This window comes from Castor canadensis, chromosome 12 (genome assembly GCF_047511655.1).
Source record: "Castor canadensis chromosome 12, mCasCan1.hap1v2, whole genome shotgun sequence".
In the NCBI taxonomy this organism is placed as follows: Eukaryota; Metazoa; Chordata; class Mammalia; order Rodentia; family Castoridae; genus Castor; species Castor canadensis.
Window position 1 is genome coordinate 24,221,994 of NC_133397.1, and position 24,174 is coordinate 24,246,167.

Genomic DNA, 24,174 nt, shown 5'->3' on the forward strand with positions numbered 1-24,174 from the left:
TATCCAGGGTAGCAGGCATTAATATATACACATAGGAGGGATTGGTCGTTCTTAAATAAAATATTCAAGAAGATATACAGGTGCACAAAAAAGCTACATAGAAACCAGGTCCTTTGCAATTGTAAAAATTAGGTATTTTCCTAAATGTATTTTAACTAATGATTGGTTAGACCCTAGCATTATAATTATTATCAATTGGCTTAATATTAACAATACTGAAGCACACCTATCATCTCTTGTATTATGCATCCAAATCCTGTATCCCTTTGGAGGCCACCTGTAGTGAGAATTCACTGTTTTCTCCTCTGCTTTGGGGCAGCTGCTGGTTCCATTCAAGAGTGTAGATGAATTGGGATGGGAAATGTGTGTGTGTGTGCATGTGTGTGTTACGTGGAGTAGGCTGATGCCCATTTTGCCCTCTAATTTCCCTCTTGGCCCACCTACAATTGACAACTCTTATCCTCCCATGATCTCCTCCAGTGAGGTATTTCTAGTCTCCACCAAAAATTCCTTCTCTGGTTCTTCTTGTGCTATCACTCCCTGTAGAGTGAGTGTTGGCCCTGTGTCTTTCCTCCCATTTATTTAGAACTGGGGCAGTGACTTCCTGTGTACAGAGTGGAATCCTTCCAGTAGTGTTCCCACCTCAGGTGAGTGAAAACATCATCACCATCACCCCCTTGGAAAAAGGGCCTTGCAAAGGATTGGGTTGAGTGGGAGATTCAAGCAAAGCTTGCTAATTCCCATGCAAGGCAGAACTAGATGCTGGGAGGCCCCAAGAAGTTGGTTCACAGCCACTTTAGGGCTCCCATGTGGAGGGGCAAAGGCCTCTTCCCCTATTCATTCTTCTTGTTTCCTTGAAGTCTCAGTGGCAGCCCCTCAGGCTTCCCTGTCCAGTGATCAGGTACAGTCAGGGGTGAGGTCCTAATGGCCTATGCTGTGTGACCCTATAGCTGGAACTTTCCTGGATTGCTCAGAGGTGTGGCCTTATCACAGGATGGATGGTAGCCATCAAGTCTGTTATCTTCAGTGCCTCAGTTGCTCTAAATGAATGGAAGAGGCAAAATTGCTAAAGCTTTAGGCTGGAAATAAGTGCCCTGGGGATCTGTATGACTAGGGCAGAATCACAGGCCTCAGATGAAGTTCATACTTCCAAATGGCAAATCCCCAACCCCAATTATCTCTCTTCTTGCCTGCTTTATTAGTCCACAAGCTCCGACCAGCAGACATCAAGGTGGTGGCCGCCCTGGGTGACTCGTTGACCGTGAGTACTAAGTCATGGGCACTGTGGTTCCCTGGGAGCCCAACCAGCCACTGGAGTGCATCCAGCTCTTCCACAGAACTGGCTCTGCATTTGGCACTGAGTCCCATTACCAAGGGTCAGCCAGCCTACCTGCATCAGGCACAGAAGCACAGGACTGCCCTCCACCTCCCCTAGACCTGCACAAACCATCTCCTCCACAAGCCCCACCTGGCCTCACTGTGCCCAGGCATTTCATTGGTGTATTAGGTACTTATCCAAGTTGCCTGCCTGTATCAGGGAACTCATTCCCTCAACCCAAACCAAGAGTGGCTTCCCAACGCCCCCAACCCACTTAAGGACATATGCTTCCGGGGTAGAGGGAGCCTAGCTCAGCACAGCACAGTCTGGTTAAATGATCGGCATTAGCCACTATTTAGCTATTTCTGTGTGCACTGTGCTCTCTCAGCAACTCTGAAAGAAAGGAAGAATCAGACACGATCAGAGCCTTCTGATTAGGACAAGAAACTTACAGAAAAGGGGATATATGATCACATAGGAGATGCATGGGCCTTTCACTGTTATGTATACAAAACCACCCCACATATGTTTACGGGTATTTTCACTGTGGAATGAATGTAAGAAGGCGTGGAAGGGTACACATGAAAGTGACAGCCATGACTTCACCCTGGTGGGGTGTGCACGTGGGTGCAAGGGGGAGGAAGGGATGTGGAATCTAGCAGGGGCAAGATTCTTAAGGTGGGAGTAGGTTGCTCATTTTTCAAATTTTTTTGTATTGAATGCTGGACATGGTGGTGTGTGCCTATAATCCCAGCTATTCAGGAGGCAGAGATCAGAAGAATAGCATTCCCAGGCCAGCCCTGGGCAATATGCAAGACCTTATCTGAAAAAATAAAGTAGAAAGGGGTGGGGACATGGCTCAAGTGGTAGAGTAGCTGGCAAGTGTGAGGCCCTGAGTTCAAACTCCAGTACTGTCAAAAAAAAGACTTTTAAGTCTTTGTATTATTTCACTGATTATGGTGAACATGGGTTACTTTTGTCAATTTCAAAGAGGATTTTCCTCTTAGTATATAGTATATAGTATATATATATATACTTAGTATATAGAGAAAGCTCTGTAGAGGAGGTAGGAACTGACAAGCATTGGAGAGAATGAATTACATATGCCAGAGCTGCAAAGGAGGGCATTCAGCACTCCAGGAAGGGAAGCACGTGGGTGGAAACAGAAAAGAGTAAAGCAAGGCCATGGTGCTTTGGAAATGCTTAGACCTCATCAAAGTGCTTAGACCTGAAGGTTTGTTGGGACAGGGAAGAGGGAGCAAACTAGGAGAAGGAAAGTGGACACCAGCTCATGAGCCCCCCACTGGGGACAGGACTTGCCTTTGACCCTGAAGGTAAGAGAGACACATAGATGAGAGACAGGTGACATTCAGAGAGAGATGTGCCCGGAGAACAGTGTCAGCCCTGCTGGCGGGAAAAGAACAGAGACTGGAGCCTGAGAGGTTAGGGAGGAGGCCAGAGTGTTGGCCATGGCAGGGAGGGGAGGGTCTCCTTCAGCAACATGGCAAAAGGAACGAGAGAAAGAACACGCACTAAAGAGGTCAGGAAGAGAGAATCGACAAGACTTGGTTCCTGAAATGCCTGACCCGGTTCACTGATTTTCTGGTTGTTGATAGAGGTCTGAGAGAAGAACGTGACAACTCAGAGCTTTAGGTGGCAAATCTGGGTCCTGGCTGCTACACCAAGACTAGAGGGGCCTCTCCTAGTACCCTCTACCTGCATCCTGGCCCAGGAGCAGACTGGAAAGTTCTTTTTTCTTTTCACAGACAGCGATGGGAGCTAGACCAATAAATTCTAACAATCTACTCACATCCTGGAGGGGGCTCTCCTGGAGGTGAGGCTGTTCTTGGTTCACTCTATTGATAACATTTCCCCAAAGAGACGTGAGGAGTGTGTTTACCCCTCCAGAGTAAAGTTGGGTACCCATGGTCCAGCTGTTAGACCCAAAGAGACTCCATGATGCTTGTGTTGGCCCTGAGGGTGGTGAGAGTGATGCTTCAGGGCAGAATCTGCATATGACAACACCTGGAACAGCAGGCCAGGGACCCTTTAATAAAGATGCTTTCTCTTCCCTAGCATTGGCGGAGATGGCGTGCTGGAGAACCACACTACACTGCCCAGTAAGTGGTCGGCACCGAGAAGCACTGTCACTATGGCCATCACAACCTCACTGAGGTCAAGTTCTTCTGTCTGGAGGAGGGGAAGAGGGAGGGAAGCCTGCTAGCTCCAGAAAGTCCAGGACCCTCCTGCCACACATTTGTGCCCCAAGACTGCACAGCCCCCTCAGTTCCTGAGGGCTCCTGCCTCCTGTCACCTGTGCTCTCGCCTCTTCTTTCTTTGAAGACATTCTGAAGAAGTTCAACCCTTCCATCTTTGGATTCTCCACTGGTTTCTGGGAGGAGACAGCGGGATTAAATGTAGCAGTGGAAGGAGCTACAGCGTGGTGAGTAGACAGCTACAAGAGGGAGAGGGGCAGTGAGGTTGAGAGGTCAAGGTGGGATCGAGGTAGAAACAGCAGGAAGCAAAAAGGATGGTGCCTGGGAGCCTGGTCCAGATGGGTCATAACTGCTGTGCAAAGCACTGTCTGTGTGCTGGCCCTGCACCAAACCTTCTGTAAGGATTATCTCATGTGATTCTCATACCTTCGGACACAGGCACTATGATGAGGACACTGAGGCTTAGAAAGTTTCCTAAACAGTCAAGTTCACCCTGCAAGTTATCAGAGGAGCCAGGGTCAGACCATGCCTGAATGAAACTCTAAATACTGTGGTATCATGGCCTCCAGGGGAGCAGGAAGAGCACATCTATCCTGACAGGCAGGCGCTGGCCTCAGTCTATCTCCTACCTAGCAGAGTTACACATCACACATGCAGGGTGGCTCTCAACACCATGGGAAACTCAGTGCCTGACCTGTGATGTCTGCCCTTCTTCTCTTCCCCATCTCATCTCAGAACTTGCAAAGTCTACTACTTTGCAAAAGCTATATTTTGACACTAGAGAGTTAGAGGTCACCCCCACCCCCACCCCATACATAGCATGGTGATCATTTGTTTTCACTGGGATTTCTGTTGTTGACAACAACTCAGACAATTAAAGCTGAAATGCCTGACTGGTTCGTTGATTTTCTGCATGGAGCGTGCTGGGTATTTGCTTTGTAGAAGGATTGCTATGCTTACATCACCAGGGAAACGACATTGACTTGACTCACTCTGCTTACAGCGAGCATTCCCTTCAGAGCCTGTAACCTGGACCCCAAGTTCCTCTTAGGTCTGTGAGTCACAGGAAGCATTGCAAGTTCCTCAACATCACAAGCAGGAAGGACTTATTTTTCTGAAAAACAAACAACTAGACTTTGTTGGGCCCATATTCCAACATCTAATCACTGTTATGATTTCTGTCATCATTGTCATTGTTATTTAGCCCAGGCATTATTAACCAGGAGTTAGTTCCTTAGTCTGATGGCATTTGAACCCCTTTCTTCCTTCCCTTCTCTTAATTGCTTTATCTATTCCACTGCTGCTCAGCCTCTCCATCAGACTAAGGTCAGTGGAAGAGAGGTAGTTCGACATATAAGACACCTCTCGTGTCCAGTATCGGGGGAAATGAGAGTAAGCCTTTGTCACTGAAGTAAGATTGGAGAATTATCCTATTACTTTCCAGATCTCCAGAGCAGAAATCCACTGTATTGTTCATTAGTGTGGCTAAGGATGAGTTCACTAATGACAACACCATAGCAGAGCTTTGAGGATCATGAGGTATGCGATCAGACCATCTGTGTCCAAATCCCACCTCAGAGACTTGCTAGCTGTGTGACCTTGGGCAAGTTGTTTAATATCTGAGTCTTAGTTTCTTCATCTGTAAATAGGGATACTAATAGTACCTGGCTCTCAGAGTTGTCCTGAGGATTAAATGAGGTAATCTTTGGAAAGACTTTAGTACAATTTATAGAATACACACACACACCAGGATAAAGTTTCAAAGTTTTATTTGACAGCTCGCTTCCTACCCATTGATCAGTAAGCAAGAACTCATTCAACACTGTGGGTCATTACTAAGAGACACAAAAGAACAAAAAGGTGAACTCTCTGCTCAGAGAGCTTCCAGCCTAGGTAAGGAGACTAGACTAATAGGAAATAACTTTTGAGAGAAGACAGTGTTGTATATGGCAACGTTGCAGGCTGAAATAATCAGATACTTACTCATGGAATACAGTAAGGAGGACAGTACAGTCTAAAGTGTCAACTAGGTATTCTAAAGACAAATGTCCTCCTGCCTCAGGACAGGCAATCCCAGATCCTGACTTGGTCAAGCAAATGAAAATTAGCAAGGACCCTTAAAACCATTTAGCTCCTTGCTAAAGGAGCTGCCCTAGCAGGATTCAGTGACCCATGCAAGCTCACAGAGCGTGGGGGCTGAAAAAGAAATGGAGGAGCTATGGATAAATAAGCTCAGAGCAAAGGCTGATGGGAAGAGGGAGGAAGTGGATACTCCTCACTTCTACAACCCTTAAGATAATATTAATCACATCTTGAACCTATTAAGTTTGTAGGCACTTCTGTGGTCACCTGTGACCAGGATAGACTTTGTAGTCTTTTGACATGGCTGTGGATGACATTAATGTACAGGATGTGATCCTGGATGTATAAATTGTCCCTAAGGACAAGTAAGGGCAGTGATGGTGTCGTGCATGCTTGACCAGTGCCCTGTTTATTAGGCTATCCTACTTAGGTTTTTACTTTGATGGCTTCTTCCACGGAAGCTTCTATTGATTGTATGTCTTTGTTGACCCAACTTCTCATATACATATCTTTTTTTTTAAGAACCAACTTTACTGAAGTATAATTGATACACAATAAACTGTACATACTAAAAGTATACAATTTAACAAGTACTGGCATGTGTTATCTACCTGTGGAACCATCACCCCTAACCAAGATAATAAACATATTCATCACCCATAGAAGTTTCCTTGTGCCTCTTTGTGATATCTCCCTCTGCCCCTTCCTGTCTCTCCCCTTTCCCCAGACCTAAGGCGACCTTACTAATCTGTATTCTATCACTATAGGTTAGTTTGAATTTTCTAGAATTTTATGTAGAATCAAAGAGCATCTATTTGTTTTGTGGGGGAGGGGGAAATGGCGGTTTGGCCTGACTTCTTTCATCCAGCAAAATTATTTTGAGAAGCAACCATGTTATTTGGAATAGCACATTTGTTTTCACTGCTGAGTACTATTCCATTGGCATACGCATCACGCATCCAAAATAGCATTGTTCGTTTGTAGCAGACGTCTGGGGATGAAGGGAGAGCTAATCTTGTCCACATTGTCTCCTCCATCCTGTTTTGTTTGAGGGGTTAAAAAAAAAAAAGAGGCAATGGGGGGGTTCAAGTAAGTACAGAGAAGAGAAACAAAAGGATTAAAGAGCAGAGTGGATCCCAGAAATAAAAGTTAACTTTTATTAAGCCTGGAAAGGAGAAAGCTGAGGATAATTTAGGGCTGTGACTTTTTTCAAATATACCAAAGTTTATTTTTAAAACAGGCAACTGAGGGAGAATTGAACAGGCTTGGCTTGCAATGAAAAAGCCTGATGAAATAGCAGGGAAAATCCCCGATGGCCAGGTCAGCCAGGTCCTGGCATCCGAGGCCAGTGAGGCCCTGCCGAGGGGGTGGTTAGAGACTGCTCACAGGGTGGCAGGGTCTGAATCAATGTGGCCCTAAGGTCCATGGCAGCTCTCTGAGTAGGACAAGACAGATTTATGGAAAGGAGACATCGTATCAGCACATCCTGAAGAATAACCTTTGTAGCTATTTTGCCCTGTCCCAGATCCACATCTCAACCCTTTGCTCCTGAACAACTCTAATCTCCTTCTCTTCCCCCTGGCCAGGGACATGCCAGCCCAGGCCTGGGACCTGGTGAAGCGAATTAAAACCAGCCTTGTGAGTACCGGCTCCAGGCCACTCTTGAAAGGTGCAGGGAGGGTACAGGCCTCTGGGTCCCAGGGGGCTCCCCAGCACAGGCTACAGGAAGGTGAGGTGGATCAGAGAGTTGGTCAGTTGTGACCTTGGCCTCTGGTAGCGTCCCTCTTTACCCAAGAGTTGGCTTCCCAGAGCCCTATTATGTAAACACAAGGTGCTAAAAATAGGCTTCTCATTTCAATCCTTCCTCCTTCCTGATCACCCAGCCCCTCTGAAAAGTCTCTCTTGTACTTTTTCTTTTTCTTTTCTTTTCTTTTTTTTTTAATGCTCTGTGTTTATGCCTTGGAATTGAGCTCCTGGCAGGACTCCTATTATGGTGGTGGCTGAGAGGGAATGTGTTGCTTGAGGGCCTTCCCAGGCTCCACCCCATCTCTCAGTCCCTGCTGGGCTCTGGCTGCCGTTCTCCCTCCCTGGACGCAGGCCCTAAGAACCTTTCCAAGTGGTGGCTTTGGCTGCTGGCTGCATCTTTTGCCATAGACTTCTTCAAAAAGCCTTAGATCACATTTTGGGCACATGTTAATCCACACAGCCTTTAATGGACTTAGGAACTGTAGAGCATACGTCATCTACTTCATCGTGGATTGGTACTTTCTCAAGAAAGACATCATCACATCTGCCCCTGTGAGAGCAGACAGCCCCCCTCCAAACACACGCAATTCTGTGTGTGTAACTCCCTTCTCGCCAGACAGCATGGGAAAGTAGGGTCCTCACCCTGTGCGTCTCTGTGGTAATAAAAAGAGCATGAAAGGCACCTGGGGTACGGGCTGGGAGGGCTGGTGAGTACCCCCTCCATCCCCTCCACCAAAGTCTAAACTCAGGGTCTGTCCCTTCAGGAAATCGATGTGAAGAAAGACTGGAAGCTGATCACACTCTTCATTGGGAGCAGTGACTTGTGTCATTACTGCCAGGATCCGGTGGGTCCATGACCAGCCCCACTGGGGGCCTGAGAATGAAGTTGCTGATGTCTGTCATTATCCTTGCTCAATGCCCCCCTCCTCCCTCCTGCCTGCCTTCCAAGCACCTGAATCTTCCCCAGGCAGCCCCTGGTTCACACAGAGCAGATGAGACATGACTTTCCCCATTGCGTGAATGGACCCTGGGGTTGCAGCTGAATTGGCTCTCCTATTCCAGAAGAAAGGTCTAGATGAACCTATTCTTCAGGCACTGAGGAGGCAGCCTCTGTTAAGCACACAAATACTGCTGTCTGCTGTCAATAGGTTACTAGTGACTCTCCAACCCTCAGCTACCTGGAGTCTCTTCCCTATTGTGCAGGAGAGGCAACACCATCTTATAAATGGGGTTGGACAAATTGAACCAGCCTGGTATTGTGACTTATTTCCCTTCAGGGCCATCACGAGTTAACCAACCGCAGCCATCTGGCCTGGGAACCCAACCCCATTCCTAACGTTGTTTCTTTGGAGAAACATGTCCAGACTTACAAATTTTCAGAAGCTGTAACTTTTGGAATACATCTTGTTCTAAGGTGGGGACAGCCTGTATTTTATTTGGCCAGGAAAAGGCAGCTGCCCTGATTCTGAGGTTGTAGTAAGATATTTGACAGCCACAGGCAGGGGAGAAGGTATTTATGGCTCCTAGTGGCTCATGGAGAGTAACTACCAAGGGCTTGGTGAGATTATCCTCCCCCACACTGGGGCAGCCTTTCCAAACTTCTTGCCTCCGTCCTCTCCCTTACCACACAGAGAGACAGGAATAAGCCAATGGGATTTCAATACTCCTGGGTACCGGACTGTAGGAATCACTGGAAGCCAGATGTGACCCACAGCTGCCTGCGGACACTTGGTGTGGGGAGATGCCATCTGCAGCCCCAGCACACCTGCCCTGCATCACAGTCAGGTCTAGACTCCTGAGAGTATGCTCTTGTGAAAAGGGTCCAGAGGCCATCACCAGGTCACTCAGGTCAAGTCTGAGGAAGGAGACAATAGTCCCTTGGCTCCTGCTCTAACTCTTTAGCAGAACTATCTGTCTTGATAGTTCTTGAAAGGCTTGTTTCCTTTCCCCACTTACTCTCAGCACCACTTCTGGTGGCTGTGGGCAGGAGTTCTATGATCAGGTATCCATGGGGCACATTTGTTGCCCAGCAATGAGTCAGAATTGAGCTCACAGGGTCTTGCCCTGCCATAGCTCGTTGTCTCAAGAAAAACAAAAACAAAACAAAACAAAAAAACAGGCTGCTGCTCCCACCTCCTGGTGTGACTTCCCAGGCACCTCCCCTCCTGCAGACAGGAGGTTTTCCACATTTGGCATGAGATTTTGGGGGATCACCCATGCTCTGGTATCAGTCTCCTTCTGACACTTGGCCCAGAGCCATATCCAAATGTGACTTCTGCATGATATAAAGCAAAGCCCCAAGAGTCAGTCAGCAAGCATTTACTGAGCACCTATTATGTGCCCCATACACATCACCTAGAGTGCTATGGCTCACCTTTACATCAGCCTCCACATAGGGAAATGGGTCAGAAGAGCCCCTTAGGCTGAGTCACAGGCACAGGATTTAGCAAGATGCAGGAGAGCAAAGGGTTCCAGGCAGTGGGACCAGCATGAGCCAAAGGAAAGAGATAGGGAGATCATCGGGGCTCTGAGATCAAGTGACAGAAGGGTTGGAGAAGGAATAGGCCCCAGGCCAGTTCTGTCTGTGTTTGAGTTTGAAACCATGAGGGGCAGGGCTGGTATGGGTCAAGGAGGAGCTTCTTACAGGAGTCTCTGTGTAAACCAGCAACAAGGTTTGGGCTTCCCAACCTGGCCAGGACCACCAAAGCCCCTCTGTACTCCCTTAGCCATCAGCTCAGGCCCCTAAGCCCTTTCTGTGCTCTTGTCTCCTCCCAGAGTGCAATGCAGGGGCTAAAGAGAGCCCTCTTTTCTCTTTGTAGAAGAACCACTCCACTGCACAGTACGTCCAGCACATCCAACGTGCCCTAGACATCTTCTATGAGGAGGTAGGAACAAATAGCAGCCTATTTCCAGGTCCTGCCAGCAGCCTACCTGTCTGCTTCCTCACTGGGGGGAGGGGGTTCCCTCCCTGATCACACCTAGGCAATTTGTGTCTAGTGAGATGCACACTGAGTGGAGACCCCCATGAGTGGCCACCTAGGCAGGATGGGAGGGTAGCATCTCCCAGCTGATAAAGAAATTCTGACTGGCTCAGAGACTGAATTATAGAGTAGCAAAGAGCCAACTGACTGGGTTTGCACCCAGGCTCTGTGCCTTAATAGCAAAGGGACTTCTCTGTATCTCTGCTTCCCAGTCAATGAAGTGGGGCACTAAAGAAGATTCAGTGAGATCATACAAGTCACACCCCTCTCTGGGCCTTGTTTCTTTTTTGGTTAAAATTGAAGAGGAGAAGTTGGATTGAAGGCAGTCCCCCAAGCTCCTTCCTACAACTGCCTGGGGACTCATGAAGCCCACCCCTCTGCTCCCTATAGCTTCCCAGGGTTTTCATCAATGTGGTGGAGGTCATGGAGTTTGCTGGCCTGTACCAGAGCCAAGGCGGGAATTGTGTCATGCCTCTGGCAGTTCAGTAAGTACATAGGTCATGGTTCCAGGGCAAGGGTACCTGGGGAGGGCAGGGCTCACAGGTATCATCGGAGAACAATGGGGACAGAGTCAGGTGAGCCCACATGAGCTATTAGCCAGAAGCTTGGAAAATCACTTAGAAATGTCTCTGTGTGACTGGATGCCTACTGTATGTGAGTCCCTTCATTTCTCTGGCTTTAATGTAGACCAAATGATCTTTAAGGCTCCCTGACATTTTTTTTGGTGGCACTGGGTTTGAACTCAGGTCTCATGCTTCCTAACAGGTGCTCTTACCACTTGAGCTACTCTGCCAGACCTTTTATTGGTCGTGAGGTTTTTCAAGATAGGGTCTCATGAACTATTTGCCTGGACTGGCTTCAAACCATGAGCCTCCTGATCTCTGCCTCCAGAATAGCTAGGATTACAGGTGTGAGTCACCGGTGCCCAGCTCCCTGACATTTCTGATTCTAAAGTCCAGCTTTGGCAAGTTGTTCCCTGCTGAGGGGCAGCATAGGACAGTAAGCTCCATCTTCCCTCAAATCCTTGCTCTGCCATTGAGGAACTATGGCACCTTGAAGAAACCACATAACTTCTCTGAGCCTCTTACTCCTTACTTATAAAATAGGGATATCACCTTCCCTCCAGGTAGACATGATGTCAACAGGAAATATGCATAAGGAGCCAGGGAAGGCTCTAGGGAAAAGAAGCTTTTACTTATCTTTAAAAGCTGGGCTTGGAGACAAGGTTTTCATGGGCAAGACAACAATCCCTGCTGGGGGCTGGGATTCTTAAAATATCAGTGGGACCCTGACAGGAAGGAAGCTGGCATCTTCTGAGACCAGAGGGGCATGCAGAGTTTGTGTGACTGTTGCTGTCAGGGCAGGGACTGCCCATGACTGAGGAGTACTCTCTGAGGTCAAATGGATTTGCTGTGAAGGTGGCCAGCTGGTTCCAGGAACCAGCTAGGTGGAATGACTTTGGTGGTAGTGGTGGTAGGGTCCCAATGGTGGGACTTTGCTGGTAGGGTCCCAGTGGCTCCTCCATCTCTGTGGTATTGCATTCCACCTTGACAGGGGTGTTTTGAGCTGGTTGGTTCTCCCCAGATTTCCAACAGACTTCCCATACTGGAGCCCTAAAAGAGTCCTAAGCACTCAGAGGCAAAGCTGAGAGGCTGCAGGAGCATAAGGAATGACTCCATCCCCAAAGACAGAGTCTCATGATGATCTTCCCTAAACTCCAGCCCTCTCCTTGCCCAGTCCTTCACTGCAGGAACCCCAGGGGGCACAGCTTGGGAAGAAGTCATCAGGGGCAAAGGTAATGGGCAGCCTGTGTACAAGGCAACCAGACCTCAGGTGCTAATTTCCCTAACTGTAAACAAGCCCCTTGTGTTAGTTAGCTTTCCATCGCTGTGACTAACATCTGAGATCATCAACCTAGAGGAAGAAAGATTTATTTTGGCTCATGGTTTCAGAGGTCTCAGTCCATAGTTGCTTGGCTCCATTGCTTTGTGACAAGGCAGAACATCATGATAGGGAATGCATGGTAGAACAGAGATGCTCACTCGTGGAGGCTAGGAAGCAAAAGAAGAGAGAGAGAAAAGGGCTGGGGTCTCAATATTCCCTTCAAGGTCGTGCTTCCAATGGCCTACTTCCTCCAATGAGGCCTCATCTCCTAAAGGTTCCTCTACCTCTCAATAATACCATCAGCTGGAAACCAAGTCTTCAATACATAAGCTTTTGGGGGAGGTACATTGAAGATCCAAACCATGCCCCTGAGTTAGGGATCTCTGAGCTTCATCCAAGAGTCAGTGTTGTGAAGGTACTTGTATGTCATCTCCCTACCATGTCCCCTTGAGGCAACAAAGGCTGCCCATCCCTGGAGGTAGCAGCTGCCTCAGTGTGTCAGGAGGAAAGAGCTAGGCCATCCAGGGAGCCTTAACCCCAGAGTCCTTGTCTTGTCTCACAGGAGGAACTGCAGTTGCCTCAAATACTCTCAAGACTCCTTGGCAATGCAGGAGCTGAAGAAAGTGAACTGGAACCTGCAGGTAAGCCTGCAGCCCTCCTTTACCTGCCCCTGGGCTCCCTGAGCAAAGATGCAGAACACATGTGTTCAGCAGAGGTTGGTAGACAGCAAGCCACGCCCTAAAAGGCAGCTCTGAACACCAAGGCTGGAGATGCAGGTAGGAAGAAATCCCAAAGTGGCAACTGGGAGAATCCTGGCCACCAGTCAGCTTGAAAAGATAAACAGCACTTGGTCCGCAGAGTAACCTCCATGTGGTTACTCCCTTATCCAACCTTATCCAACCTTCATGTGGGTCACATCTCTCCAAGGGTCGCTGCACCTGTCTCCCTCTTTCTTTTACCTTCCTCTCCTTGGCACGTGAGGCTTAGCCCCACCCTATACACCTCCACTCCCACTTCCTCTCTCATGTTCCCAGTTCTCCTGCAGCTATGCCCCTGTTGTTTCCTCTCTGGGCACATCCACCCTGAGCCTTTCTGAAAACTTACCCATCTTCCCTCATAAAGCAAATCTTCCTCCTCTGAGAAGCTCCCCGACTCCACTTCATGCTCAGATACCGCTCCAGATCTGTTCAGTCTGCATTTGAGCTTGGACCTTGTCTTCAGTTCTCATGTTTTCACATCTAGGCTATTCCTTTTACACACCATGTTTTGGCACTTAAGTCCAACAACCATGGACTCTCACCCCCTAAAGTTCATGGGCATTTGGGGGAGCTGGTGCTGAGATGCTCCCATCTGAGCTGGGTCTAAATGAATTTTTCATGCAGTAAGGATAATCAGGCTCAGGTGGTGTGGTCAGTGGCTCAGGCTCAGCCTTTACAGAGGCCTTACAATGGAACTGGGTAGGGCCTGCAGATGTGTTTCTCCATCTGGGGTCCACTAGGTTCAGTTCAACTCTGATTCTGACAGCCAGTACAGGGCCTTGAGATCCAGGTGTTCATTGAATGGTGCAGGATGAATGAATGCATACATCACACCAGTGTAGCCCCTTTAAGTCATCTGTATCTAGGATGGGTTCACTGCTGTCACAACCAACCCAAAGCTGCAGGGGTAGACCCTGTGTGTTTAGCCTTGCCAGCAGGGTTGAAAAGTCTCCCCATCCCCAGAATGGCATCTCCAAGTTCTCCTACTGGCAGCAGTACATGCAGCGTGAGGATTTTGCAGTTGTCGTGCAGCCTTTCTTCCGGAACACTCTCATCCCACTGAATAAGGTAAGCTGCAGGCATTCCTGGGAGTCTGTGTGTGAGGCCTTATCTTAGGGATGAGTGTATTTTCTTTAGTAGGCTATTCATTACATCGCTCTCCAAGAGGGCTCCCAAGGGTAACTTCTTCCTCCCTCCCTTCTTTCCCTTCCTCCTTCCTTTCTTTCCTTCTTTTTTGTATGTATTTGGAATCAATAGTAACCAAACCCCTTGCCCAGGCATGGAACTGATAATGGCTGCATTGGTAGAGAATGGAAACCTTCCTAAAATTGTTATATTTTTAAGCTTTCAGGGCAGGGATGCTGAAGGAAAAGGGATAAACCATGGGAGGTTATACTTCATGTTTGCTTTTTAACTATCCAAAATATGGGAGATTTTTCCATCAGTATCTGAGCCAGGTGAAGGCAGAGTTGAAAGGATGAGAGGAGAAATGCCCGAGGCACCTGCTGGGAGGAGAGGTGGGCAGGTAGCAATATCCAGATGGTAACCTTCTTTCCTCTGGTTGCCTCTGGTCCCAGCAAGGGGAAACAGATCTCACCTTCTTCTCTGAAGACTGTGTTCACTTCTCAGACCGTGGTCATGCTGAGATGGCCATCGCTCTCTGGAACAACATGGTGAGTGACTGAGGACCTGGCCAGCTTGTGTCAAATGGAGGAATCCAAGCATATTGACTCCAAATTCCATAATGGCAAAACTAGTGGCATAGATCCTTTCTCCTCAAAATCAAAATGGCAGTATACCTTACTTGTCCTGACATATTTTTTCAAAGGGTATTAGTATGAATGTGCACTCTTTATTTTCTCAGCTATGTCTAGGTACTGTGAGAGGATAGCTTTGCAACCAGATAGATTGAATGAAAGTACCAACTTCACCCCTTCCTCTGTCACCTCAGCAAATAATCTCTCTTCTATCTGTATCTATGAAACAGTGAAAAAGACACAGAAATTTGAGATAAAGTAAAAACAGCAGCCAGTGCAATAATCAGTTTCGATAAGTGTCAACCCTGTTACCCTTCTGGTATTCCAGTCTCTCACCACATTTCCAGCTATTCATTCTCTTAGGCCAAGACCTATTCCAGTCCTCTCTGATGGAGGACGAGGGAACCTTATGAAATGAACCTCCAGCTCAGGGCCCACAGGAACACCTGACCTTGTGCCTCACCTCTGCCCTTTGTAGCTGGCCACTCCCTACTGAGAGTGCAAATGCATTCAGTTGTATTTGTAGTGTCTGAACTGTCACCCCAAATACCTGTATCCTCTTGCACAGAACAGATGAAATAAATGCCTTCCCTATCCAATGGCTTCCTTTGATCTAGGCTCAGTGTGTAACCCAATACTCACCCTGACCTGCATGTTCCGTCATTTTTCCCATGGCAACTGAACAGTCTACACACCTCATTTTATTACTGTTTCAAGTCCATGGCATCTCTGCCAACCACTGCTGTGCAAATATTCCCATACCTGTCATCTCATCCAGCATGTCCAGTGTTTTCCTGAGCTGACTCACAATATTGACTTTCTCCTGAGCTACATTACCTCCTCCTCTCTAGCAGCCCCATCTTTTCAGAACATGTAATCAGGTTTTATCCTTGACCTATTTAATTACAGACTCAGTTTTCCTCCACTGGTGGTGTTCTGGTGTTTTCCTCCTATTGACATCATCTTTTGCCCAAATGTAAATTTTTCCATCATACTATTTCAGCCTAGGACTCTAAATTGCCACCAAAATATCTTTGAGTCCCTACCATCCACCCAATCCCCACTGTATTTTAAAATCAAAGTTTGCCCAATATAATTCCTGATACCAGTTATGTTTCTTTTGGAGATTGCGTTTTGAAGGCTAGTTGTCTGTCGCTTAGTCATCTGACTTTATTCCTTTTAAAATTCCCCCAAAGAATGGGAATTTGTTTCCTGTCCCATTTCTACCCCAAGATCTCAGGGGAGTCCACATCTTACAAGGAGAGCTTGGAAATCTAAGCCCTTGGCCTTCCTTTCCCAGCTTTTCCATTACAGTATAGCCTTTATACCTGGGCGGTATTTCCAAGCCTGCTTAAAGCCAAAGCCCTTACAAGAGTCTCCTAGGGCTCTAATGTCATACTGATGACTTAAACGTGACAGAGTCCATTGGTTTCTTCCAGTGTGAATTAACAGTGTAGTTCTAACCTTCCCTTCCAAAGCAGCTCAGTAGTTCTCTCCATTCACCAGGTGAGAGGCTTTTATTTGATAAAGGCAGGTAGAAGAAGTTTAGAAAGGATAAATAAATAAAAGGTGAGCATTGCCATGAAGCCATACTGGTATGAAGACTGTCCATGGTTCCCCAGCCATACCCCAAGTTTCAAAATAACAAAAAACAAAGAAAAACAAAGCTAAAATCATCCATGAGTTTCTTATCCTGTGCTATATAATTTGGGGAAATAATTATAGAGTCCAGTGTTTTCATCCAAAACCATCTCAGACATAAGGCTGTAACTTCATGCCAACTTTTCCAGTCATTTCTTCCTGGAATTTCACCCTTAGAGTCACATCAAATAAATAGGCTGTTAGAGCTGGAACAGATCAAGAGGTCATCTAGCCAGAACATTCTGTAACTATAACACAGAAACATGAAGCAATTTTCCAAGCATCACACTGCTGGTTAGTGCCACAACAGGGATGAGAATCCAGGTTTTCTATGTCTTCCCTTAGTGTCCTGTCCTTGACACTAACCTCCCTCCTGCTCCCAACCTGATAAGCACACATATAGCCCATGAATTCGTGTCTCATAATTAGAATCCTATGACATAGTGTCTGCAGGCTTTGGCTGATGTTCCCAGGGTGCCCTACTGAGGCAACAAACACATTAAACTTTCTTATTTCTTACTTCTCTAGAGACATTTGCAAAGGTGAAGCCAGAAGCACCAGCAGCACCAGGGAATGTTTCCTTTTTTCTTTCCCAGTACTGGGATTTGAACTCAGAGCCCCAAGTTTGCTAGGCAGGCACTCTACCACATGAGTCACATGAGCAGCCCCTTTTTGTCTTCTTATAAAGAGCTTTTTCTTCTCTTGCTGAGGTCTGTTCCTCCACTGCTGTGTGACCTCTCTTCTCTAGAAATCCCACTCCAGCTGACAGATGCATCTTTTCCTACTTGGCGTCACTGTCTCTAGACTTACAGCCCTTAGAACAGTGATTCCTGGCTCTCAGTACAAGTTAGAATCATCGAAGGACTTTTAAAAGGAGTGCCTATAGCCACTTTGGAAAACTCTTTGGCACATCTAATAATGCTGAACCTATGTATTTCCTGAGACTCAAAAATTCTACTCCTGGTTATATCCCCAACAAAAAGGCATGTACACGTCCACCAAAAGGTCCATACAAAACTTTTCACAGCAACGTTATTTGTAATAGTCACAAACTGGAAACGCTTCAATCTTCCAACAATGGAATGAATAAACTGTGCACACCCATACCATGGAATACCTTATGCAAGGAGATTAGCAAATTTTGACAACATGCAAATATATACATTTATATATACACATATATTTCAAAAGCGAGCAACTTAGCATATGGTGTTAGAAGTCAGCATGATGGTCTTTCTTGCTGGAGTGAATGCAGGATGGGGGCAGGTGGTGCTTCCAAATACTGATAATGTTCCGTTTCTTGATTTGGATACTGTTATGTTCACTTTACCAAAACTGATCTGCTGTTTACTTGTGATTTGTATATATTTCTACGTTAGCTTCCATCAAAAGAGTACTTAAAAAAATAAAAAATACCACTGCCTGTCTGGGCTTATCCCCAGGGATTCTGACAGTTGGTCTGGGATAGATTCTGAATTTAGCACTAAAAAAACCCCCAAAAACAAAAACCTCCCCAGATGATTCTAACAGGCAGGGCTTATGAACCACTTCCTTGGATCTGTTCTCCACAGGGCAACTGAATAATCTGGGTAAAAGAAAACCTGTCACTCTCCTGCCTTCAAACTTCCAAGTCCCCCACCTTGGAAAGGGACAAGGCAGTTCTCTTAGCACAGCACACAAGACTCTGATTCACCTCTCTGGCCACCATTCCCCCAGCCTCTGCCTCCACTTCATAGTCAGTAACTTCTGTAGTTTCCTGCACCACCCATGTGGTTTCACACTCTGGGTTAGAGCTTGATCACCCCCTTATCACAGATTGACTTTCTCAGCTCATGTGCCAGTTCCTGCAGGTACCTCCTCTGAATCTCCAGGACAAGGCCAGTGAACACCAACTCCATTGCCCACTGTCCAGGCCTATCAGTGCCTCCATTATTGATACCTGAAGTGTCTGGCTTAGGAAAGGTTGTCTCTAGGAAAACAACTCCGCTTCCTGTGGCCACTCCAGGACTTCTGCCCCTGAGTTTCTCCACTCAAGTATTGGTGACTTCTATTCCTCCATCCATTTAGTCAACAACTATTTATCCCGGGCTACTATGTGGTAGGTACTGTTCCAGGTGCCAGGGATTAAGCAGTAAAAAGGAGAAGAACCCATGGTTTTGTGGAACATACAGTATAGCTGGGGAAAGACATAATAAACATTAGATAAATAAGTCAGCAAGGTCATGTCTGACCACATTCAGGGCTTTAAAAAACAAAGTTAAGGAGGATATGGGATATTCAGAAATGGTGTCTTCACTAAAGACATGACACGAACTGAGAACTGAATGTCACAAGGTTGCCAGGCAAGCAGAAGTCTGGGGCCAATGTTCCAGGGAGAAGAAATAGGACCCAAGTGGGCTTGGAGTCAGGAATGAACTTGAAGTGTCTGAAGAACTTACAGGCCAGTGTGAGGGAAGGAAGTGAACAAGGTCAGAGAGGCAGGGAGGAGCTAGGTCCTTGGCTGATTTTAAACAGCAGTGACATGCTCTCGTCTACCCTCTGGCTGCTGCACAAGTGGAAAGACAGTAGGAAGCTGCTGTTATCCAGGCAAGAGATGAAAGTGACCGGAACCAGGGTGACAGCAGCAGAGCAAAGACATGGTCATTTAGGATATGTTTGGAACTGGCTGATGGGTGACAGAAAACAGGAACAAAGGATGGTTTCTTGGTTTGGGGGGCTAAGAAAAGAAATGAATTATTGATGAGTAGAGAAATTCACTTTGGAGGGGAAATTTTAGTTCCATTTTGGACATGAGATACCTTCCAGACATCCACATATCCTGTTTAATATAGGACTCTGGAGCACAGAGTCAAGGTCAGGCTGCAGTTTTTTTTTTAAAAAGAAAAGCAGAGTTATTATTCCAAAAAAACATAGAATTAACTGAGAACAAGAGAAAGCAAATAGAAAAGAGGAAAGGGCCACCTACCAAGCCCTAGGGCATTCATTCCGTCTTTCAAGGCAGCTAGAGTAAAGTGGTAGAGGGATGTAGAGGAGCATAGTATCCAGGCATCCAAGAAAAGTGTTTCAAGAAGGAGGGGCCAACTTTGACAAATACTGCTGAGAAGTCAAGCAAGATGAAGACAAAAAGTGATCACTGAATTTGGCCATGTAAAGGCCTTTGGTGACTTTGACCAGAGCTGCTGTCAAGTAATGGAGGCCCCAGACCAATTGGAATGAGCAGCCAGACTAGGAGGAGATTGGGAAGGGAAGCCAGCAACTATAGACAATTCAGGAAGTTACTAGGAGCTCTAGCTAGGGATTCCCTCACAGAGGGAATGCGAGGCAAGGAGAAGGAAGGTGAAGGATGGGAGAGCAGCGTAGACATGTGCTGATGGGAAGGAACCAGCAGGAAAGGGAAATTGATGTGCTCATCAAACCCACACAATCACAGCTTTCCTCTCTGCCAATTAGTTTCTGGAACATCCCTGGGAATCAGCCAACTTGACTGTTAGCCTTCACTCTGTGGTTCTGTTACACTAGAACACAGTTGTGTTGTCCTCAGCAATAAGGAAGTGGAAATAAGCTTACAATGTAAGCCGCCCCTGGCTCACAAATGCTTTCCTGCCATCATCTCATCTGATGCTCACAACAACCATAAGTGGAGTTTTCAGGATAGCATTTAACACTTGTCCCAATCTTGGGACAGTTAAGTTGCCTACCTGGCACTGCTCAGTCATTGTGGGCAGAACCAGGACCTGGCCACACAGTAGAGTCACCATGGTGTCTCCCAGGACCAGAGCTGCCCTTCCTCCTTTACTTGTGTTAGTAAGGAATGGGTGCAAAAGGCATTAAGACAGCAGACAGTGAGATCATGGCCAGTTGTGGTCACCAGCTTCGATGGAGCACTTACACTTCTGCACTGGCAGTCCATGGTGGCTGAAAACAGGCAGAAAGCAGATGATATGATGGGGGAGGTTTGTTGTTCGGGACAGAGTCTGAGACCAGGTGAAAGTGCCAGATCTGTTCTTCCCCTACTAACTACATGCTGGGGATAGGCTACTGGCTAAAAATTCTGAGGAGGGGGTACTGCAGCTTCCTGCTCATTCTTAGAGGGACCTGAGATGGGACGGATTCAATCAGAACCCCACAGAATCACAATTGCCCGCAAAGATATTTCAAGTAAATGTTTTCATCTATGTAACAACCACATAAAGTAGCTCAAGTGAGATAATTCCAATTTCTGAAGGTTGACAAGCCAACTATGTAGTAAGGATGTCATGGTAACCAATATGTTTTCAAAGTTTTCCTGAAATTAACTAGCCCCACGCACTTGGACAAGTTGGTAAATATGATTATCACCATTTTATAAAATTGAAAATCCAATGTCTGCAATCACAGCCACCCACAAGGAGAGACAAGAGAAGAAGGGCTTTCTGGTCCCAGCCCTTCCAGAAACAAACTGTGGACTCTGGACTGATCACTCTCTCCTCAGCCTCATTTTTCTCCTGGGTAAATCGAGGGGCATTGATTCAGGGTCCCACCCTTCTTGGACAGATTCATTATTCTGTGAGTCAATTCCAGCTCTGGCCAGGGCTGTTGGTCTCTACTGCACGTTTTATCATGATGTGGTTTCAAGCTACCCTTCAAAGGGAGGGAAACCTATATGAGGTATGTCTTCCAACAAGGAAGTCTCTTCCAGCTTGGGAGAGAATCAAAGTGTCCTTTTCTCTTTGCAGCTGGAGCCAGTGGGCCATAAGACGACCTCCAACAACTTCACCTATAGTCGAGCCAAACTCAAGTGCCCGTCCTCTGTAAGTGAATGTCCTACCTGTCTGAGATGGAGCAGTTGCTTGGGATGGAAAGGGGATGGGGGGTGTCCAACACCTCTCCCATCTCGATCTCCTCACTATTATGGAGTGAGGAAGGGAGCGTCCATGACCATCATGGACAAGAGTCACTTGGGGAGGCAGGGTGGCCAACACTTGGCAGGTGCCTTAAACCACTCACTACTTCTGAGGGATCTGAGGGTCCTCGATCTTAATCTTACATGGAGAAGCTCTCTCATGCCACACACTGGGGGCTGCGAGTTGGGAGGCAAAGTTAAACAAGACGAAATATCTATCCCTGGAGCCTACATTCCTCTTCTTCCCTTTCCACGCCCACCACCCTCATCTGATCCACTGACAAAATCCTACCTGCTACTCAAGCTCTCTTCTATTTCCCCATCATCCTGCACTTGCTGCCAGACATAGATCAGCCTTCCCAGAAAGTAACTCCAGTCTTGTCAAGGCTGTCAAAATCCTCGTCTAGTGTCAACTGCCCAGAGGAGAGACCACCTCCTACTATTATACATTCTACACTCCTGGCAAACAGATTCACATCCCAGACGAGCCCCACAGTTTCTCATGTTTTCACTTCTGCATCTGCTTCTTGAGGCTCACCCTCTTCTCTGTCTATGAAAATGCTCACTTCCTTCTGGGCCCAAATATTTTCTCCCTGAGCTATGATTCCATCTTGTCTTATTCTACCATTCTTGCCCCTAGACACACCCCTGGGTTGGTCTCCCTTTTCTGTTTGTATCCATTCTCCTTTATGCTGTGATTATTTCTGTACCTGTCTTATCTCCCTACTAGGAATGAGAGAGATATCCCACCTCAGCCCTCATCATATAGTTCCTGGCATGGGGCTTCATAGAACAGACCTTCAATTAGTGTACACTGAAAGGGAAGAAAGGAAAGGAACCAGATACCCCCCACCACCCCTCCTCACATGGGTTCTTTAATTCACCACAAAACCAGTGGCCCTTCTTCATCATCGACTTTCCCCAATCCTTGGGCATGCCTGTGACAGAAGGCTGGGAATAGCAATCCAGTAGGGACCAGGAAGTCAGAGGTAGAGGCTCTCCCAGCTTCCCAGGATTCTCTTCCAAAAGTTCCCTGTCAGTTCCAATCTTTCAAAGTCAGGTTTGATAGGAAAGGGAGTTTATAGCTGAGTGTAGACCACTTGAGAGATCCATCTTCACAGAAGGTTTAGGCAATGTGACTGAAGGAGCTTTCCAACAGAGAAGAGCTGTGAAGATGCACAAAGTTATTGTACTTTCTCAGGGATGGGGACTTAGGCAGATAGCTGGGTTAGTGGAGCTACTTAACCTCTAATCCTCCCCACCTCTTCTCCAGGAGAGTCCTTTCCTCTACACTGTCCGGAATAGTCAGCTATTTCCAGAGCAGGCTACAGAAGCTCACAAAGTGCCCTCCTGGACTGTGCCAATAGCAGCAATATGTGGCCTGGTAATCGGCATCCTCATAATGACAGCATGGAGAGCCATAAGACATCACCAGAATAAAGTCCAACCAATGAACCTGAGCACTGTCAGTATCTAGGCCTCTGTGAATGGGTCCTCATCTGACTCCCCAGCCACATTCCTCACCAGTCCCTCTACTACAGCAGCCTTGGCCACCAAGACAGCCTTGCCTCAACATCTGGTAACATCAGAAGCCAAAGGGACCATCACGACTTTTGGGACCAGAGCTTCTTCTCGACCTGTGCTTTTGGAATTAACAAATTTCAATAAAGGCCAGAGTCACTCTATTCTTGTCTTAGCTTGCATGCAGCCTTCACCCGCCATCTGTTGAACACACAGGTATGGGAGCTGGAGTCCTGTGTTGGGCAAAGCTGCCTGAGTAACTAGGTCAGGACCAACAACTCCATCTTGACCCCAGGACAAATGCACTCTCAGTCACCAAACCTACAGTTTTAAAGGGAGGGGAAATGCTAGTCACCAGGTGGTGGCTGGAATGTTGGAGCTGGCTAGCTGCTGTTCAGTTCACTCTAACACACAGGTGTATGTTCATCACCTGTTTTGTTCTGAGGACAATGGAGAGCATTGTGATACCTCCCATGGTGGCATGTCACAACCTGGCCAGGAAGACAAACTCCTTCAAAAAACAGGAGCCATATGACAGTGTGTAATTGAGTACTGGGGCGTCAGTAGGTAGATGTGTCTCCTTTAGAAACGGTAAGAGGCTTCATGGGAAAAACTTCCCTAAAAGAATAATTTTGACATGTCATTTTGGGAAAAAAAAAAAAAAAAGACTGGGACATGAATATGTCATGTCCCTTCAACCTGATTTTCTCAAGGTACTAAATTTAGGCAATAATTCCTAGCTCTGCATTCGCAGGTTTCTGAAAGACAGTCTGAAGTACAAGCTGCCGATAGTCAGCCCCTGCTTGGGCAAGGCTGGAGCTGGGTGCCCAGTACAGATTCTCCCTTTTATTCTGCACAAAAACCCAGGGAAGAAGCAATGCAAAGTTTTAAAAATAGAGGTGGTGGTTATACAACAATGTGAGTACACTAAAATGTTGCTGAATTGTTCTCTTTAAAATAATTGTAGGCCATGTCAATTTCACCTCAATAAAGACAAACAGAAAAGAATCTCAGGAGACAGACATTATCATCTGTGTTTTAAGAATTTCTCTGACCCAAAATCCTGGAATGATAATGCCCGAGTTAGGACGCCAGATGCACCAAACCTCTTTACTAGCCTAAGCCCGAATTTCTTACTTCCCTCATCTATGAAATTGAAATAAGTGTATCCATTTGCCTATCTCATAGTACTTTTGAAAAAATAAGAATTTGTGTATAAAAGTTCTCTGTCATTCAAAAATACTGCACAAATGAAAATGGGATATTATTGTCTGTGAAGGGTCACAGCAGGGCCCAGGCTATCAGAGAGGAGGAGAGGCCCAAGGGGGGGTTGGGGATTAACAGGAATGTGTGGATAAAGACCTCCTGTCTTCCTGTCTTGAGGGTCC

At 46.7% G+C, this 24,174-nt stretch overlaps 1 protein-coding gene across 7 annotated transcripts in view; it reads left to right on the forward strand.

Moving 5' to 3' along the window:
- Positions 1-22,901, forward strand: part of Plb1 (phospholipase B1) — a 131,812-nt gene extending 108,911 nt beyond the window's left edge. For 6 of the 7 annotated variants that reach the window (XM_074049411.1, XM_074049408.1, XM_074049412.1 and 3 more), the window contains 14 exons: positions 587-647; positions 1,203-1,261; positions 3,085-3,152; positions 3,395-3,438; positions 3,662-3,761; positions 7,203-7,254; positions 8,127-8,207; positions 10,182-10,247; positions 10,734-10,828; positions 12,790-12,868; positions 13,949-14,053; positions 14,563-14,658; positions 21,099-21,173; positions 22,539-22,901. In XM_074049411.1, coding sequence (XP_073905512.1) covers positions 587-647; positions 1,203-1,261; positions 3,085-3,152; positions 3,395-3,438; positions 3,662-3,761; positions 7,203-7,254; positions 8,127-8,207; positions 10,182-10,247; positions 10,734-10,828; positions 12,790-12,868; positions 13,949-14,053; positions 14,563-14,658; positions 21,099-21,173; positions 22,539-22,742 — 1,185 coding nt within the window. In that variant the 3' untranslated portion in view covers positions 22,743-22,901. Of the gene's footprint in view, positions 1-586; positions 648-1,202; positions 1,262-3,084; positions 3,153-3,394; positions 3,439-3,661; positions 3,762-7,202; positions 7,255-8,126; positions 8,208-10,181; positions 10,248-10,733; positions 10,829-12,789; positions 12,869-13,948; positions 14,054-14,562; positions 14,659-21,098; positions 21,174-22,538 lie in introns of those variants that run through there. The other variant, XR_012439640.1, reaches the window with a different exon arrangement.
- The last annotated feature ends 1,273 nt before the right edge of the window (positions 22,902-24,174 follow it).